At 54.0% G+C, this 17,757-nt stretch overlaps 3 protein-coding genes across 6 annotated transcripts in view; 2 read left to right on the top strand and 1 right to left on the bottom strand.

The window, feature by feature from the left end:
* The window catches only part of LOC139673817 (zinc finger protein 850-like), a 584,874-nt gene that overhangs the window by 265,655 nt on the left and 301,462 nt on the right, over window positions 1-17,757 (bottom strand). The window lies entirely within an intron of this gene.
* LOC139673815 (zinc finger protein 850-like) overlaps window positions 1-17,757 on the top strand; it is a 262,338-nt gene that overhangs the window by 182,397 nt on the left and 62,184 nt on the right. The gene's annotated exons all lie outside the window — the stretch shown is intronic.
* On the top strand, window positions 8,345-13,353 carry LOC139673840 (class I histocompatibility antigen, F10 alpha chain-like). Of its 3 annotated transcripts, none has more exons than XM_071559706.1 (8): window positions 8,345-8,459; window positions 10,533-10,796; window positions 11,616-11,891; window positions 12,001-12,273; window positions 12,389-12,496; window positions 12,595-12,634; window positions 12,761-12,793; window positions 13,124-13,353. In XM_071559706.1, exons 1-7 carry the CDS (start codon window positions 8,384-8,386, stop codon window positions 12,777-12,779), a joined length of 1,056 nt encoding a protein of 351 aa, XP_071415807.1. In that variant the 5' UTR covers window positions 8,345-8,383; the 3' UTR covers window positions 12,780-12,793; window positions 13,124-13,353. The 3 variants fall into 3 exon arrangements, with proteins under 3 accessions (XP_071415807.1, XP_071415805.1, XP_071415806.1); XM_071559704.1 differs by lacking the exon at window positions 8,345-8,459 and adding an exon at window positions 8,468-8,601; XM_071559705.1 differs by lacking the exon at window positions 8,345-8,459 and adding an exon at window positions 8,468-8,601 and having other exon boundaries at window positions 13,121-13,353.

Genomic DNA, 17,757 nt, shown 5'->3' with positions numbered 1-17,757 from the left:
ATAATTTTCTTTTTACTGACAACACCACACACTTGTTCTATTAATCTGATTCACTCACTGTTTATGTGAAAATATTTGTTCAGCTATTTATCAGAGTACATTTCCTACCAGTGTTTTGAATGCAGAAACATTGCTCAGAGGAGCTACTGAACTTCTTTGGGATGGTTTCATATCCCTAATTTTGCCTCTTCTGTTCTTCCTCTCCCAATTTGCCTTCCAAGATCTCTCCAAGCTGTGTGTGCCTGGGAATGTTTTCACAGTCCTGAGCTGTGGGCCATGTTCAAGGGGACAAATGCACCTGCTGGAGAACACTGTCACTCCTGCTCACAGAGCCTCTCTGACTGCACAGAGGAGATTCCCCCAGGCTGTTTCCTGGTGTGGGAAGAAAGGGACATAAAGGCAGAGGAGAGGGATGGAGGAGACATGGACATTTGCAATGGGCATGCTCAAGGCTGGTGAGATAAATGTCCCTGGGACAGGGAGGTTGTTCCTGCAGTCACACCCAGAAATGTCAGGGCTCTGACAGGTTCCCACACCTGAGCTGGGCTCATGCCCACACCTGAGCTGGGCTCATGCCCTGCTCACACTCCCAGGGCTGTTCAGAGACACGAGTCCTTCCTTTGCACACACACAGACAGTTCCTGGCAGCAGGTGCAGTGTCTCCCTGGGCTCCTGCTGCGACTGCCTGGGGCTGGAGGCACCTCAGCCCTGCAGAGCCCCCACCCTGCACACTCACACACTTCAACTCAACACTGGGGTTTCCCTCTCCCTGGCATGGCCCAGTCCAGCCCCTCCCTGGTCCCACCAATCCACCTGCCCCAGCCCCAGCCCCACAGAGCAGCACAATCATGTCTGGCCCTGCAGCAAGAAATGGAGGCAATGGAGGTGAGGGACAGTGACTCTGTGTCTGGAATGTTCAGGAGACCATCATCTCAGGCATCTCCTGCAGCCCCAGGGCCAGCCCCACTCCCCAGGATAGCAGGAGAGAATCAGTCCTGGGGCTCCGCAGGCATCACCTACAGCCCCAGGGACAGGGCAGCCTCTTTCCATGGCTCCTCTACACACACAGCCTGTCCTGCTCTTCTCCTGGCACATCCCATCTCCCCACAGAGCCTTTCCCCAGGGGAACACGTCTGTGCTGGCCTGACCAGCCATTCCTGCAGCCCCTCCATGTGCTCCCCACAGCCCCTGAGCTGGGGGTGCTGCTCTGCAGGGCACAGGGGCTCTGGTGCCCAGGGCCATGGGGCGGCTCTGCTGGGCTGTGCTGGTCAGGCTGGGAGGCAGAGCCAGCTGATGGTGGTCCCTGCCACTGACCCCCTGCCACACAAGCTCTTGTGTGGCCATGGAGGGTGCTCAGAGGGGCCCTGCCTTCTTCCAGTGCTGGGAGATGGGTCTGGGGGCTGCATTGGATCCAGACCATGAATGCTTATGGAAAGTAAAATGAATCACAGGACTCCTTTCCCTCAACCTGCTGTATTCCCTGGGGTTGCAGGGCTCTTTTTTTTCAGTTCACACTCAGATGTAGAATATTATCTCTGGGTGACTCCGAGCTGGACAGGCCTGTTCTCCCTGGGCTCTATTCACTGTCAGCTCCTGCTCACACTGTTGCTGCAGGTCTCATGTTCTCCTGGCAGCTCCAAAGTGTCTTAAGCAAACCACTTTCCTGCCATCAGCCCTGTCACAAGCTGTTGAGCCCCAGGAAGGTTAATCTCATCTGCATGGTCTCTGGCCACCAACAAGTAAAACCTGAAGCAGAACTAAGTCCATTGAAAGTCACACTGGGAACCTGATCTCATCACACTGAGCCATGGGCAGACAAAGCAGGACAAGTTGCCTCTTGAATGTCTCTTCCTTAGGCATGTTCTTAAGAGTAACTTTGGAGGAAACCCAAAGCCTTCCTGTCCTGCCCTCAGGAGATGCCCTTTCCTGATGGAGCTGCTGTTGTGCAGCCCAGCTGTGTCCCAGCAGTGCCGCTGGCCTGTCCCTGGCTGAGAGCCCAGGATGGACACACAGCAGGATGTGACCAGCCTGGCAGAGGACCAAGGCCTTGGACGAACACAAGGGCTTAGGATAGTGTGGAAGCAGAAAGGGCAGCTCTGAACAGTCCCCTCCTCTCTGTAAACATGCACTGTCCTGCAGTGAGCTGTCCTTTCTGAATGCCTAAGAAGAAGGATCAAAAAAGTCACTGCACTGTCCTTTATTTTGTGTAACTACTCAAGTGGAACAAATCCTCATTTAGACAGTCTCTGGGTCAAACTCCAAAGAAACATACTAGATTATAATGGAGGTTAATTAAAAAATTTATTTGTACACAAACTTATCACATGACCCCCACCAAAATGCTGAGAAAACAGGATGGAGCTGAAATGAGTTCCAGTCCGAATGCTATGCAGACATCAACAGAAACAACAGTTTTATGCTTCTGGAGAGCATCAAGTCATCATTTTCCTCACAGCATCCTTGAGCTCCTGGTTCCTCAGGCTGTAGATGAGGGGGTTCAGTGTTGGAGGCACCACCAGGTACAGAACTGACACCACCACATCCAGAGATGGAGAGGACATGGAGGGAGACTTCAGGTGGGCAAACACATCAGTGCTGAGAAACAGGGAGACCACGGCCAGGTGAGGGAGGCACGTGGAAAAGGCTTTGTGCCGTCCCTGCTCAGAGGGGATCCTCAGCACAGCCCTGAAGATCTGCACATAGGAGAAAACTATGAAAATGAAACAAGCAAACAGTATACTGACAGTAACCGCAAGAAGCCCAATTTCCCTGAGTTTGGAGTCTGAGCAGGAGAGCTTGAGGATCTGTGGGATTTCACAGAAGAACTGGCCCACAGCATTGCCGTGGCACAGGGGCAGGGAAAATGTATTGGCTGTGTGCAGCAGAGCATTGAGAAAAGCAGTGGTCCAGGCAGCTGCTGCCATGTGAGCACAAGCTCTGCTGCCCAGGAGGATCCCGTAGTGCAGGGGTTTGCAGATGGCAACGTAGCGGTCGTAGCACATGATGGTGAGGAGAGAAATCTCTGTTCCAATGAATAAAATAAGGAAGAAGACCTGTACAGCACATCCCATGAAGGAGATGGTTGTGGTGTCCCAGAGGGAGTTGTGCATGGCTTTGGGGACAGTGGTGCAGATGGTGCCCAGGTCTGTGAGGGACAGGTTGAGCAGGAAGAAGTGCATGGGGGTGTGCAGGTGGTGGTCGCAGGCTACGGCGCTGATGATGAGGCCGTTGCCCAGGAGGGCAGCCAGGGAGATGCCCAGGAAGAGCCAGAAGTGCAGGAGCTGCACCTGCCGCGTGTCTGCCAATGGCAGGAGGAGGAACTGGCTGATGGAGCTGCTGTTGGACATGTGTTGCCTCAGGGTATGGTTATCTGTGGAGAATGAAAAAGCAGAACTGAGTTAGGCCAGACGTCATCAGCAAAACATATTGCATGTGTCATGGCAACTCTACATTCAGGGTCTTTTTTTCTTAAGAAGCCCTCTCTGCATCCCCCTCTCCTGAGCTCTGGTCTTTTCTGCCTGATGGGGGCATTGGGAGCAGGGACCCTGTAATTGGCTCCCGAGAAGTCTCTGCTCTGCAGAGAGGGGGAACTTGAAATGCAGAGTGATCTCAAATTAAATGGACTTGGGATTCATCAAAGAGCTGTTCAAATTTTGTCCAAATTTAGAATTGATTTTAAGGATTTCTTTGTATTTGTTGATCTAATTCCACCCACTACATTTAGCCGCTGTTGTGGATGTTTGAAATCCCTGAAATTTCTACTGCACTGCAGGTAAGTCATGTGGGTCCTGAGGGTCAAAGGAAGGCTCCCTTAGTGCAGAGAGAAGAGCTGCTCTGCCTATCAGAGCTGTTCTCAGTTGCCCTGGGCTGACAGCTTGGAGCTGGATGAGCATCATGCTGGACTGTTCTCCTAAAACAAAACTGCACACTGCTGAGAGCAGAGGAATCCAGGAATCCAGGGTCAAAGAGCAGAATGACAGACTCCTCACCTCTTTCATCCCTCTGCTCCCAAATTGAGACTCAGAGCAATCCTTGCAGTTGCCAATCAGCCTTTCCATGGATTTAGCACAGAGGTGTTTTTGCATGGGGATCAAAGGCACCACATTGGGAGAACCTCTGCCCTTCTAGAGTGCACCCTGCAGCCCTGCAGGACACCCAGGGAAGCAGCTGAATGTCCAAAAGTTGCCTGGAGGGCACTTGGTCACTTTGCTCCCACAGACATATTCCTCCCACAGGTCCAAAAGGGTTTGTGTCTGAACAGGAATCTGCCACCCCCAACCGCCCTATATGGGCTCAGAAAAGCCAATGGTGAGAACAAGGACAGCAAAGGCAACAGGGGATGGCAGTGAAATGCCACAATGCCCCTGCCAAGGGAGGAGGGACACACAGAGATAGATGGAAATCAGAGGCTTATCCTTCCCTGGGCTCTGGCTGCTGCAGGGCAATGCACACCTGAGCCCCACGGGCCTGAGGGCAGAGGCTCTGCTTAGGCTGGGAAAGGAGCCCAGGGAGGAGTTGGTCAGGGGAAGGTGTCTGTGCCACAGAGCCAGCAGGGAGGTGCCCACATGCCCCTCCCAGCATTTGTGACAGCAGCTCCCTCTCCCTCCCTGCCTGTTTGTGCTGGGAGGAGCTGTTCCTGCCAGCAGCCACCTCCCTGTGCCCAGCTCAGCTCCCTCCAGTGCTCACACAGCCCATGCCCACTCCACTGCCCAGGGGCAGCTCTGCCTGTGCAGGGGCTGGAGAGCAGATCCCAGACAAGCTGAGGTGTCTGGGGAGGGGAAGGTGTTCTGAGTGGATGTGCTTTCCGAGAAGTGCCCTTGGACATGGCAGGAGGTAGAGCTGAAGCTGAGAGAAGCCCAGAGCCATTGCAGCTGAAGGACCCTCCCTGCCCTGCTCATCCCTGCCCTGCTCATCCCTGGCCTGCCAGGAGGGGGTCACTCCTTCCACCCACACCTCTTCCCGGCAGGGCCATGGGGAGCTTCTTGGCCAGGCTGAGCTGTCCCTGGCAGGCAGAAGAGCCCCTGCCCCAGTACACAGAGCCCTGGGCTGCAGGACCCTGCCCTGCAGGACAGCCCTGGGCACCCCTGGCTGCACCCCCACCCTCTGCCACATCCCACTGCCACTCCTGCCAGAAGGGAACCTTCTTGCCCTGTGCCTCTGATGCTCCACACCAGGAAATCCGGGAGAGCCATCCTGGCAGGTCTTCTCAGTGGTAGCATTTGGCAGGTGTAAGAGACACTTCTAGGAACTCACCTGCACTGGTCTGCAGCCAGAGACTTACCCTGGCAAAGGGCTGTGAAGATTCCTCTCCTGATGAGCTCTCACCTCTCCTCCCACTCCAGGACAACTTTAAACTGTTTCTTACTTCCCTTGTCTGTCTTTAATGCCTGCAGGTCCTGCCCTGCTCTGCCATATGGCCACCTCCTCTCTACTGAAGAACTGTGGGAGTCCTTCTGAAAGATCCTGGATGCTGTGGGATGTGCCAGCTTTAGGAGATCCTTGCAGCAAGGGAAGGTTAACTTTCCTATAGCAAGAGAATTCTTCTTTCAAATACTGTGGAGGTTTCTCCTTTAATGAGAGCTCAGTCTCCTCCCAGCCCAGGCTGCCTCTCACCTCTGTCCCTTCTCTGCTGTGCCCTCGGTGTGTGCAGGCAGTGCCCTGAGCCCTGCTGGGCTGTGCACAGGAGCTGCTCCTGGGCAGAGCTGTCTCTCTGCAGTGCTGCCCGCTTGCCAGGAGCTCCCTGTGTGCCAGGAGCCCGGCCCAGCTCAGCAGCACAGCAACAGCCCAGGGCATTTAATGGCCCTTTGGGGGGTTTGGTGCTCAGTCCCTGAACATCAGACCCTGAGGAACCTCCTGAGAAACCAAAGTCAGAATCAAACTGTAAAGTTTCTTGTAGTGCTAATGGGTCCCACTGAGGAATCCAACTGAGAAAACATCTCCAGTTTCTTGTAAAAGCACAAACCCGGAGACAGTGATGACAGGTCACAGAATCACAGAACCATCAGGGTTGGAATAGACCTTCAAGATCCTCTTGTCCAACTCTGAATGAAAAACCGCCATAATCACCCCTAAACCACTTCCCAGAGTGTTACATCCAGGTGCCATGTGAACACTTCCAGGGACACCACCACCTCCCTGAGCTACTTATTCAAATGCCTATATACTTATTGAAAAAATATTTTTTAATATCTAACCTGAACCTCAACTGAGGCATTTAAGGGTCATTTCCTCTCATCTGGTCACTACAGCCTTGATAGATTAGAGAAAATCCCACCCCACCCAAACCTCATTTTGGGTATTTGCAGAGAGCAATGAGGTCCTGTCTGGGCGTCTTCTCCTCCAGACTCCAGAACACCAGTTCCTTTAGCCATTCCTCATGACACATTATTTCCAGACTCTTCCCAAGCTCCATTCCCTTCTCTGGACACACTCCAGGCCCTCAAAGTCCTTTTTGCAGTGAGGGGCCCAGAACTGGACACAGGACTTGAGGTGGGGCCTCACCAGTGCCCAGTACAGAGGGACAATCAGTGTCCTGGTCCTGCTGGCCACACTATTTCCACACAGGCCAGGATCCCTTTGGCCTTTGCACCCACCTGGGCACACTCTGACTCATATTCTGCTGCTCTCCAGCAGCACCCCTGTCTTGGTTTGAGATAAGCAGCTGCCAGCCTCCCCCAAGTCCAGAGAGAAAAGCCTCCCTCCTAACACTAAGGGAAGGGAGGAAAAGAGAGGGGAAAGGAGAAAACCACTTCAGACCACGTTTATACTAAAACTACATATATTTCTACAGGAAGGAAGGGAGAATTAAAAGAGAGTACAAATATACACTCACAAAAGTCTGCAACAACACATTCCCCATTTCTCAATGAACACATTACTTAAGAAAGAACTTATTCCCCAGGGAGGCAAACTCAAGCAGAAAGGAGAGACCCAGAACAACACGATTTACTTTCCTGAGGTACCCTGTGAGCCAGTGGTGGGCCTGGTCCTCTCCATCCCCCCTGGGACAGCATCGTGTGTCCTCCCAAGAGGAGGGCTGAGAAGCGACTGCCTTAACCACTCCCACACTGGTTCCTACTTCCCTGGAGATGATGTCATAATGTGGTATGGAATACAAAGTTACTGGCTAGAAGAGGTCAGCTGTCAGCTCAGCCCAGCTCAAGTCAGCTGACAGCTTCGGCCTAGTCCAAACTTCAGAGCCCAAATCTAGGCCCACCTAGGTGAACCCATAACAAAGTCCCTGGTCATTCCCTATCCCTGGCCATTCCCTGTCCCTGGACCATTCCCTATCCCTGGGCCATTCCCTATTCCCTTGCCATTCCCTGTCCTTGAACATTCCCTATCCCTGTCCATTCCCTCTCCCTGGCCATTCCCTGTCTCTGGCCATTCCCTGTCTCTGGCCATTCCCTGTCTCTGGCCATTCCCTCTCCCTGGCCATTCCCTGTCTCTAGCCATTCCCTGTCTCTGGCCATTCCCTGTCCCTGGCCATTCCCTGTCCCTGAGCCATTCCCTGTCCCTCGGCTCTGCAGGGCCGGGGGTGTCAGTGGGTCTCGGGGGGGGTCCCTGCTCGACCCTGGCTCAGAACTGCGGCCCTGGCCAGGCCCGAGGGGCCCTGGGGGAGAATAAATCTGAGCCCCACCTGGGCCAGAGACACCCAGTTGCACCCAGTGGGGCCCAGGGCACTCCCAGCATGGGCCCAGTGGCTCCCAGTCACCTCCAATGTGGCTCCACTCACTCCCATATGATCCCAGTCACCTCCAGCATGATCTCAGGTGCCCTCAGCATGGTCTCACCTGCCCTCAGAATGCTCCCAGTCACTCCCTGTACGATGCCAGTATGACCCTAGTCACCCTCAACGTGGTCCCAGTTTTTCCAGGTACGATCTCTGTTACCCCAGTTCTGGTCCCAGTGTATCCCAGTCCACCCCAGTCCATCCCAGCCTGTCCCGCTCCGTCCCGGTCCCTTCCCGGCACCGCCGCCCTTTCCCGATCCCGCCCCCGAACCAGCGGGTTTAAGGCCGAGTTTCACCGCAGGGCGCGGGAGTTCAGCCCAGCCCGGCCCGGGGGTCCCGCAATTCGTGGCCGTGGAGGGTCCCAGGGTGTCCCGGGGGGATCCAGAGGGGTCCCAGGAGGGGTCCCAAAGGGGATCCAGGTGAATTCCCGGGAATTCCCCCGTCCCCGGCCCCTCGGGCTCCCTCGGACACGCGCTTCCCGTCTCACAACCTGCGCCGCCGGGATCTGCCCAGAGATCGATTACGTCACAGGCGGATCGGGCTTCCATTGGCGATCAAGAAACAGCGGAGCCAATCGCGCCGCCGGAGGCGGCTCTGTGGGCGGGGCCTGGTCCGGGTCAGGGCCCGGCGAGGCCGCGGCGGAGCAGCGCGATGGCCCCAGCGCTGGGTGTGGGGGCGCTCCTGGGGCTGCTGGGGCTCCTGGGGGCTCCGGGGGGGGCGACGGAGGGTAAGTGGGACCCTCGAAGTGGGGAACTCTGGAACTGCCATGGCCGGGCACGGAGAACTTCCTGAATCCCCATTCCTTGGGCATCGGGACCCCCCTGTACCCCATTCCTGGGCAGGAGAATTCCCCTTCCCCCCATTCCCAGGTACTGCGACCCCCCTGCACCCCCTCCCGCAGCACCGGGAACCCCAGCCCCTCCTCCCCTCCTTATCCGGCACCGGGACCCCTGAACCCCCATTCCTGAGGACGGGAAACCTCCTGAACCGCAATTCCTGGACATGCGAACCCCCTTGAACCTCCGTTCCCAGGAAGGGAACCTCCCCCAAACCCTATTCCCAGGAAATAAGCCCCCCTCAACCCCCATTCCCGGCCACGGGAAACCCCTTGAGCCCCCATTCCTGGGCACTGGGACAGCCTGCACCCCCATTTTCGGCACTGGGACCCCCCCGGATCCTCATTCCTGGGACACCCTGAACCACCTTATTCCTCACTGGGACCACCTGAACCCCCATTTCCGAAAACGGGGACCCCCCTGCACCCCATCCCCGGCTCCAGGACCCCCCAGAACCCCTTTACTCTGAACAAATACCCCCCTGCAATCCTTTTTCCAGCTATCCTGCCTCTCCCTGATCCTCCCTTTTCCTTGACCCTGGGACCCCCTGAATCCCTATTCCTGCCCTTCCCAGCCCTCAGATCCCACTTTCCTCAACACTGGGGACCCCTGGACTGCCCTTTCCTGGGCACAGGGACCCCCTGGATCCTCTCTCTCTCCTTTCCCAGTCCCATCCCCGCCTTTTACTTGAACCTTGGACTCTTCCTGACTCTCTTGGCTCTCCCAGTTCCACTTTCTTGTCTCTTGGACCTCCCAAACCTGCCAATCTCAGAGTCCTCCCAGTTCTTCACTCTCTGCTCTTCCTGCAGGGGGTCCCAGGCACTGGAACCCGCTTGGCCACAATTTCTGGGCATTGGGACCCCCCTTCACCCCCATTCCTGGGCATGAGGACTCTCTGCACCCCCCTCATCTGGCACCAGGACCCCCCTATACCTGGTTATCCTGTACCAATACCCCCTTGCACCCCCTTTCCTGGCCATCCCACCTCTTCCAGACCCTCCTTTTCCTTGATCCTAAGCCCCCCTGACCCGCACTCCAGCCTTTCCCAGCCCGAAGTCCCTCCTTTTCCTCTACACCAAGGACCTCCAGGACCCCCATTCCCAGCCATCCCAGGTCTTCCTTTCTTGTGACCTCTGTTTTCTCGACACTGGGGACACCTCGACCCCATTTTCCTGGGAACAGAGACCCCCTGGACCTCCCATTCCACCTCTCCCAGTCCCTGCACCCACCATTCCTTTATCCTTGTATCCCCTTGGATCCCATCTTGTTCAGCACCAGGATCCCTCTGGCCCCCCCTTATCCTGCACCAGTATCAATCTGTGGCCCTTTTCCAGCCATCCCACCTCTCCCATCCCTCCTTTTCCTTGACCCTGGGACCCCCTGAACCCCCATTCCTGGGCATGGGGACTCCCCTGCGTGTCTCATTCAGCACCCAGACCCCCATAACCCTTTTTTTTGGGGACTGGGACCCCCTGCACATCCTTACTGAGCACTTTGACCCCCCTGTACCCCCTTTCCTGGGCAGAGGCACCCTCCTACACCCCCCTGTGTACCAGCAAGACCCCCCTGAACTTCCATTCCCATACACTGGGACCCCCCTTCAGCCCCTTATCCTGCACCAATATCCCCCTGCACCCCCTTTCTCAGCCATTCCGGGTCTCCCCACCCTGTGACCCCCTTTCCCCTGACCCTGAGGGCCCCTGGATCCCCCTTTCCTGGACACAGGAACCTCTTGGACTCCCTGTTCCACCTCTCCCAATCCCTGTACCCTCGTTTTCCTTGACTCTGGGACGCCCCTGAGCCCCCAGTCCTGTGCAGTGGGACCCCCTTGCAGCCCCTACCCGGCACCAACACTCCCTGCACCAACTTCCCTGGGATCCCCAAAGCCCCTTCCTGGCTCTGTCAGCTCTCCCTTTCCTTTACCCTTGACCCCCCAGTTCCCCCAAATCTCTGTGTCCCCCCAGTTCTCCACTCCCTGCGGTTCCAGCACGTGACGGTGTCAGAGCCCAGCCCGGGGGTCCCCCAGCACTTGTCCGTGGGATTCCTGGATGGGATCCCCTTTATGCGCTATGACAGCGAGGGGGGCCAGATGGAGCCACAGACGCCGTGGATGGAGAAGGGATTCGAGCCGGGATTTTGGGATGGACAGACCAAGATCGCTGAGGTGCACCGGCGCTGGGCTGCCGACAGCCTGGAGACACTGCGGGTCCGGTACAACCATAGCAGGGGTAAGTGGGGACAGCTGGGAATTGGAGAGTTCCATGGGGCTGGGCTGGGATCTGTGGGGCTGAGATGTGATCCATAGTGCTAGAAGAGATCTCTGGGCTGGAGGAGGATCTTTGGGTCTGGGATGGGATCTGTGGGCCTGGGGGGGATCTGTGGGTCTCATGAGGATCTGTGGGACTGGGATGAGATTTGTGGGGCTGACGGACATTTTTGGGGCTGGAATGGGATCTGTTGTGCTATGAGAGATGTGTGGGCTGGAGGGGGATCTTTGGGGCTGGGGAGGATCTGTGGGTCTGAGATGGGATCTATGGGGCTGAGGTGCATCTGTGGGGCTGGGATGTATCTGTGGGGTTGGGTTGCAATCCATGGAGCTATGGGAGATCTCTGGGCTGGAGAAGGAATCTTTGGGGCTAGGGGAGATCTGTAGGGCTGGGGTGCATCTCTGGGGCTGGGATGTGTATCTGTGGGGCTGGGATGGAACCTGTGAAGCTGGGATGAATCTGTGGGCCTGGGGGACCTGAGGGGCTGGGGGGAATCTGTGGGGCTGGGCTGGGATCTTTGGGACTAGGAGCGATCTGTGGGGCTGGGCTGGGATTTGTGGGTCTAGGGGGCATCTGTGAGTCTGGAATGGGATCTGTGGGGCTGGGTTGGGACTTGTGGGGCATTTGTGGGGCTGGGGGTGATCTGTGGGGCTAGGTGGAAATCCATGGGTATCCAAGGGGCTGGGATGAGGCTCTGTGGGTCTCCATCACACTCTGGATGGGGCTCTCTGGGGCTGGGACACAATTCCATGGGTCTCTGTGGGTCTGTTTGCCCCCCAGGTCTCCACACACTGCAGTGGGTTTCTGGCTGTGACCTCCTGTCCGATGGGACTGTCCAGGGATCGGACCGGTACAGCTACAACGGGCGGGATTTCCTCTCCTCCGAGCTGGGATCCAAGAACTTCGTGCCGGCCAACGTTGCTGCCCAGGTCACCAAGAGGAAAGGGGAATACGAATGGATCGAGGTGGAGGAGTGGACAAAATACCTGGGGCTCACCTGTCCAGAATGGCTCCAGATATTCATCAGATACGGGCAGGAGGCGCTGGAGCGCAAAGGTGGGGATGGAATTCCCATCAAAATGTGAAATTTGAGAATGGAGGACTTGGGAATGTGGTAATTTGCATGGGAATTCCATGGTTGGATGTCACCATTATCCCATTCCAGAGCCCCCGGATGTCCATGTCTCCGGCAAAGAGGAACACGGGATCCTGACGTTGTCCTGCCACGCGTACGGATTCTACCCCGGGATCATCGGGATCAGCTGGATGAAGGGGGATGAAATCTGGGATCAGGAGACGGAGTGGGGCGGGATTGTTCCCAACAGCGACGGCACCTTCCACAGCCGGGCCAGGATCGAGGCGCTGCCGGGGGAGTGGGAGCAGTACCGGTGCCGGGTGGAGCACGCCGGGATGCCGGAGCCCGGGATCTTCGCCTGGGGTGAGGCTGGGAAAGTGGAATGTGGGAACTGGGAATTTGGGAACTGGGAATTTGGGAATGTGTAGTAGTGAGATGGGGGTTTGTCTCCTCCTCCTCACACTTCCACCCTTCCCAGAGCCAGAATCCATCTGGAATTCCACCCCAGTGGTGGTCGCCCTGTCCGTCATCGCTGCCATCATCATCATCAGCCTCATGGGATTCGGTGTCTGGAAGCTCCAATCCGGTAACTCACGGGATGGGGGTTGGGAAGGGGCACAGATCCACCTGACAGCATTCCAGGGATCCTGTGCCACAGGTGCTGATCCTGCTTTATTTCCATAGGGAAGAGGGAGAGGAATGGATACAACACCAACGCCTATGAGTGAGTACCAGCAGTGTGTCTGGATACAAATCCAGATCCTCTCCATGTGGATCCCAGGATGGATCCCAGGATGGATCCAGGTGTGTGATCCAGGCCAGAATCTCATGGATCTTCTGTTTTCCAAAGGAGCAGATCCTTGAACTGATGGCTCCCCTGCAGGTATGGAGTGGGATCCAGGTGGAATTCCAAGGGGAATCAGAGCATAGTGGATGGAGCAGGATTGGGATGGGATTCCAGATCACGGCAGGATTCCAGAGTAGGATCAGATTTCTGGAGTGCGATCAGGGCTGGATCCATAGAGCAGGATCAGGCTGGATGGATGGAGTGGGATTGAGGTGGATTCTAGAGTGGGACTGAGTGGGATGGATGGAGCAAGAGGATGATGGATTCCAGAGGAGCTCCTGCTCTCTGTGGGCTCCACAGCCGGATCCATTCCATGGAATGAGGACAGGGACATGGTGACTCTGTTCCCCACTCTCATCCCAGCAGGAATCACCACCTGAGCAATCCATGGAGCTTGTTCCAGCCCCTTCCCTCTCGCTGGGGAAAGCCAGGAGCTGTTGGCAGAGCTCATCCCACTGCTTCCCTCACCCTGGCACCGCTGTACCTTTTCCCAATGGAATTACTTCCTGCTTTTTCATGTCTCAAAACAAAGAACCACAATTATTCCCAATGCTTTAATTAAATCTCCTCTTTTGGCAATAAATCCTTCTTCCCTCCTTTGGCATCCAGCAGTTCCTTTTTGGGAAACAGGATTGGGATGGGAACAACAGGAATGGAAACAGGGACACAATAGGGACAGGGATGGGCACACTGGAGACAGACTGGAGACACCAGGAACTGGGAACAGGAACATCAGGACTGGGATGGGGACACAGGAATGGGAATGAGGCCAGTGGAAGCAGGTTGTGGACATCAGGAACTGGGAATGGGAACACCAGGAGACAATGGGGAAAGGGATGGGGACACCAGGATCAGGTTAGGCACACTAGGAACTGAGAATGGGGCACCAGGATTGGGATAGGAACCCCAGGAATGGGAATGGGGACAGGGATTGGGACACCAGAAGTGGGAATGGGGCCATTGGCAGCACGTTGCGAACAGCAGGAATGGGAATGGGGATGACAGGAATTGGAATGGGGACAGGAATGAGAACACCAGGAGACAATGGGACTGGGATGGAAACACCAGGAATGGGAATGGGAACAGGGATGGGGACCCCAGAGGTGGAGGTGTCCGAGGTTTTAGTTTGGGGTCTCCTGTAATCCGCCAAACCACCATGAGGGCACACATGCCAATAATGGGACCGGGCTGGGGCCAATCACGGACAGGGCAGGGGCGAGTGGAGCAGGGGATGGTCCCACGGGAACTGCTTGGGAATGGGAAGAGTAAAAGGTGATGCCGCTCCCGGCTCTGCCCCTCTCTGGCTGTGAACCTGCCATGGGAGCTCCCCCAGCTCCTGCAGCCCAGAGCAGCTGTGTGTTCCCACCTGGATCTCTGTGTGTTTCCACCTGGAACCACCATCATGGCAGCAGTAAAAGCTCATTCTATTGCTCACTAAAGCCTTTGTAGGAAATTCCTTATATGGACTTTGTCCCTCTTTGGGAAGAGTTTCAACAGACAGAAATTCTAATGAGGTGAGGGGTTTTCCATCTGTCAAAGTGCCCTGAGAAACACACATCACACCTGACATAACCAGTCAAAGCTGCTCAGGAGCCCTGACACCATCCCAGAGGGCTGATACCGTGCCAGAGGAGTTGAGGAGGAGGAAGAGAAGAGGAAGACAGGGATGTTTTGAGACCTCTGACTCAAATTTGTGATGTGTGTCAGGGACTTGGTGAGGGCAGTGCTGTGGGAGGGGTGGGTTTGGAAGTGAGTGTCACAGTATTAGGTAATGCTTTGAGTTGTTAATTAGGTAATAAAAGCAGGAGGCTTTTGTAACTCTGCATGCAGCTTTTGAAGAGATTGGATTCTCGTGTATCCCACAGTAGGAATAAACGGAATGCTGCCTGCTAAACTCAGACTGAGCCTCAGAGGTATTGGGGTCACCTCTTTGTCCCGAGCAGGGGCGCAGCATGGATGGCGGTCAGAAGAGCTCAGGCACAGCAGACATCAGAAGGCTTAAAACTTAGTTTATTCAGGATAGATGACAGACAGATCCTCATAGCTCATAGTAGAAGTACTTCCTAGAAGTTCCTATTACATCATCTCACATCTAGTAGATCCAACTCTCAGGCAGTAACATCCACACCTTTTATGCCCTCTCACATCCAACAAGCTGCCACATCACTGGTTAACCAATTCACCTTGCACACACCACAGCCTCTCATTGGTCACAAGCCACACACACATCACAGATAGCTCTGTTCTCTTTAAGGTAGAACTCCAAACAGCTTTCCTTAAGGGATGCACTCACTGTCACCCCACACACAGAGGTTTTCTGCCAAAAGCCTATTTTAGGCCACAAATGCCCTTTTAACACCTACAAATTGGTGTTAAGAAGTTTGTTTCTGCAGCTTTTTGGTAAAAATTTGGCACTGGTGCCGCTTCCCAGAGATTCTTCTGCTTCTTGAAAACCCGAGTGTAAAAGAACTCTCTCCAAGACTCTGAGTGTTAGAAAGCAGAATTCTTTATCTGTGAAGTTGGATGCACGAGGGGACTGATGGCCCATGAGCAGACATGACCCCTCAGCCTGGGGGTGAAGGTGCTGATGCCTCCCTGAAGTGGAGTTACCACACCTGAGTCACTGATGTGAAGACAGAAACACTTCTCTGTCTCACAGGGCTCTCTAACACCCAGCTCACACCTGGAGGGGTCAGGTGTGCCCTGGGCAGCTGCTGCAAATGGTCCATTGTTAACAGTTCATGGGAAATGCCACAGAGGGTGGAGAATACACAGCTTTGGTCACACCCACACAGTGATAAACTGGTTCCACCTGCTGAACTAGGACACCTGGAATCTCAGCTCCCCTGAGGACATGTGAAAAGACTCAAGGAGAGGCCTGGGAGGAGTCTCAGGTAGATTCTGGAAGATGAAAGAACCACAAAAAGAGAAAAATCATCTCTGGACCTGCCTTGGAGGAGTCTGGGGCTACTGCATGGGATCTCATCTTCCCTGAGGGGATGTGAAAAGACTCCAGGAGGCACCTGGGAGGAGTCTCAGGTAGATCCTGGAAGATACAGGAGCCACAGAAAGAGGAAAATCCTCTGAAGTCTGATTGGAGCAGTGTGGGGCTGTCACCTGGGCTATCAGTACAGCCTCAGAGAGGAAAAGACCTGGAGATGCCCAAAGGAGTCTCCAGTGGGTCCCAAAATAGAAAGCCACTTCCAGAAGGGCAAAACCAACTTGGAAGCTTCCCTGTCGAAGGCTGGGGCTGTTATCTGGGATTTCAGAGTCCAAAGTCAGGGACTGAGGCTCCAAGAGATGCCTGGGAGGAGTCTCAGGTGGATCCGGGAAGATGGAAGTCCCAGGAAAAAAAAGCAAACTCATCTCAGGTACCTGCCCTGGAGGAGTCTGGGGCTGTTCCCTGGGATCTCACCTGCCCTGAGGAGGGGGCAGGGCAGGGGCTGGGCCTGGGGAGGGGAATGAACTGGAGAATAATCAGGAAATTGTTGTTTGTTTATTCTTCCTGTGTGGAAACCAAAGGCTTAATATGATGGAAGGAGGTAAAAATAACATGAAATTGCAACTTTGAGGACTCTGTCTATGGTGTACTGATTGTTTACAGTTAATGGAATTATTAATTAGAACTAATAGAGTTAATAGAATTACTACTTTATTCATCTTTTAATATGGTATTATAGAATTGTACCCAATACAATCATTGTACCTGTTACTGGCCATTCCTGGGGCCTGGAGACCTATAAAGGATCAGGTGACCTTGATGGGACATAAATGAGAGGCATCCAAAATCAAGGGAATATCTGAGTGGAAATGGCCTCAAACCCATGAGAGGACAATGACCATTTGACCATGAGATGCCACAACATGACCATGACTCTGAGGTGCTCAAACCCATGAGATGGCCATGACTGACCATGAGGAATGTAGGGGGAGGAACATCCATCAGGACACAGACTGACATTGGGAATTCATTGGGAAGAGTGTATTTGTTGGCTTTACACCCCAAAAATCTCACCTGCTCTGTCCCATCATTTCTTCTGGTGGCATCAGGCCCCCTAATTCCACCCCAAATCCCTCATTTCCACTCAGAAGTCCCTTTCTTAATCCGTCCTGGAATCCCCGAAATTTCATCCCAAATCCTCCCAATTTCACCACAAACCTTCAAGATTCTACCAAAATCCCCTTAATTTCACACAAAATTCTCTTAAATGAATCCAAAATTCGTTTAGTTCCACCCAACATTTCCTTAATTCCCTCCAAAAAATCTGTTCATACTGCTGAAAATTCCCTTAAAGCCACTGAAAATTCTTTAAATTCCACCTAAAATCTCCCCGATTTCACCCAAAATCTCCTTAATTTAGGCTAAAATCCCACTAATTTCACCTCAAGGCCTGATTCCACCCCAAATCCCCCTGCATCCTACCCAAAATCCTCTTTAATTCCACCCACAATCACTTTAACCACCCCTAAAATCCCTGATTCCACCCCGAGTCTCCAACACCTAAAGTGCCTAACAACAACACACTGCTAAAGCTAATTAATAATTAATATATATTTCACAAAATTGCTGGATCCAAGCAGTCTTTTTGCAACTTATTTCAGCTTTACAAAAGAGCTCTAAAGGCTTTGTTTCTTCCTTCTGTGGAGAGCTGAAGGTCTTTTCACAGATCCCATTCTTATCTCAGCAGCTGCACCTGCAAATTTGTCTTTGTTTTGCTGGTCTGCAAATGTGTGTTCCAGCAGTAGTTTATATTCTCTAGTAAATAATTCTCATTAAAATCTTTTCTCTGATCATTTGCAATACTAAATGATTCATTTCATATAAATAGTCACTTTGTCATCATTAAGACCTGCAGGACCTCTATAATTCCTAAAATTCAAGCAGTTGACATAATCCAAGGCTGAGATTGGATACTTTTGCACCTCGTGACTCCATGGCAGGGCCTCTGTAATTAATTTTGTCTAAGCCTTCCACTCCCACCCGTGACAGGCAGTTTAAG

Source organism: Pithys albifrons, chromosome 7, assembly GCF_047495875.1.
Source record: "Pithys albifrons albifrons isolate INPA30051 chromosome 7, PitAlb_v1, whole genome shotgun sequence".
Classification (NCBI taxonomy): domain Eukaryota; kingdom Metazoa; phylum Chordata; class Aves; order Passeriformes; family Thamnophilidae; genus Pithys; species Pithys albifrons.
Note: the sequence above shows the minus strand (reverse complement) of the source record. Positions and strands in the feature narration are given on the sequence as shown.

Coding starts and splice junctions, on each gene's coding strand:
- LOC139673840 (XM_071559704.1), top strand. CDS start 8,499: ATGGCCGGGCACGGAGAACTTCCTGAATCCCCATTCCTTGGGCATCGG. Junction 8,602..10,532: donor CCCCTTCCCCCCATTCCCAG/GTACTGCGACCC, acceptor GTGTCCCCCCAG/TTCTCCACTCCCTGCGGTTC. Junction 11,892..12,000: donor GGAGGCGCTGGAGCGCAAAG/GTGGGGATGGAA, acceptor ATCCCATTCCAG/AGCCCCCGGATGTCCATGTC.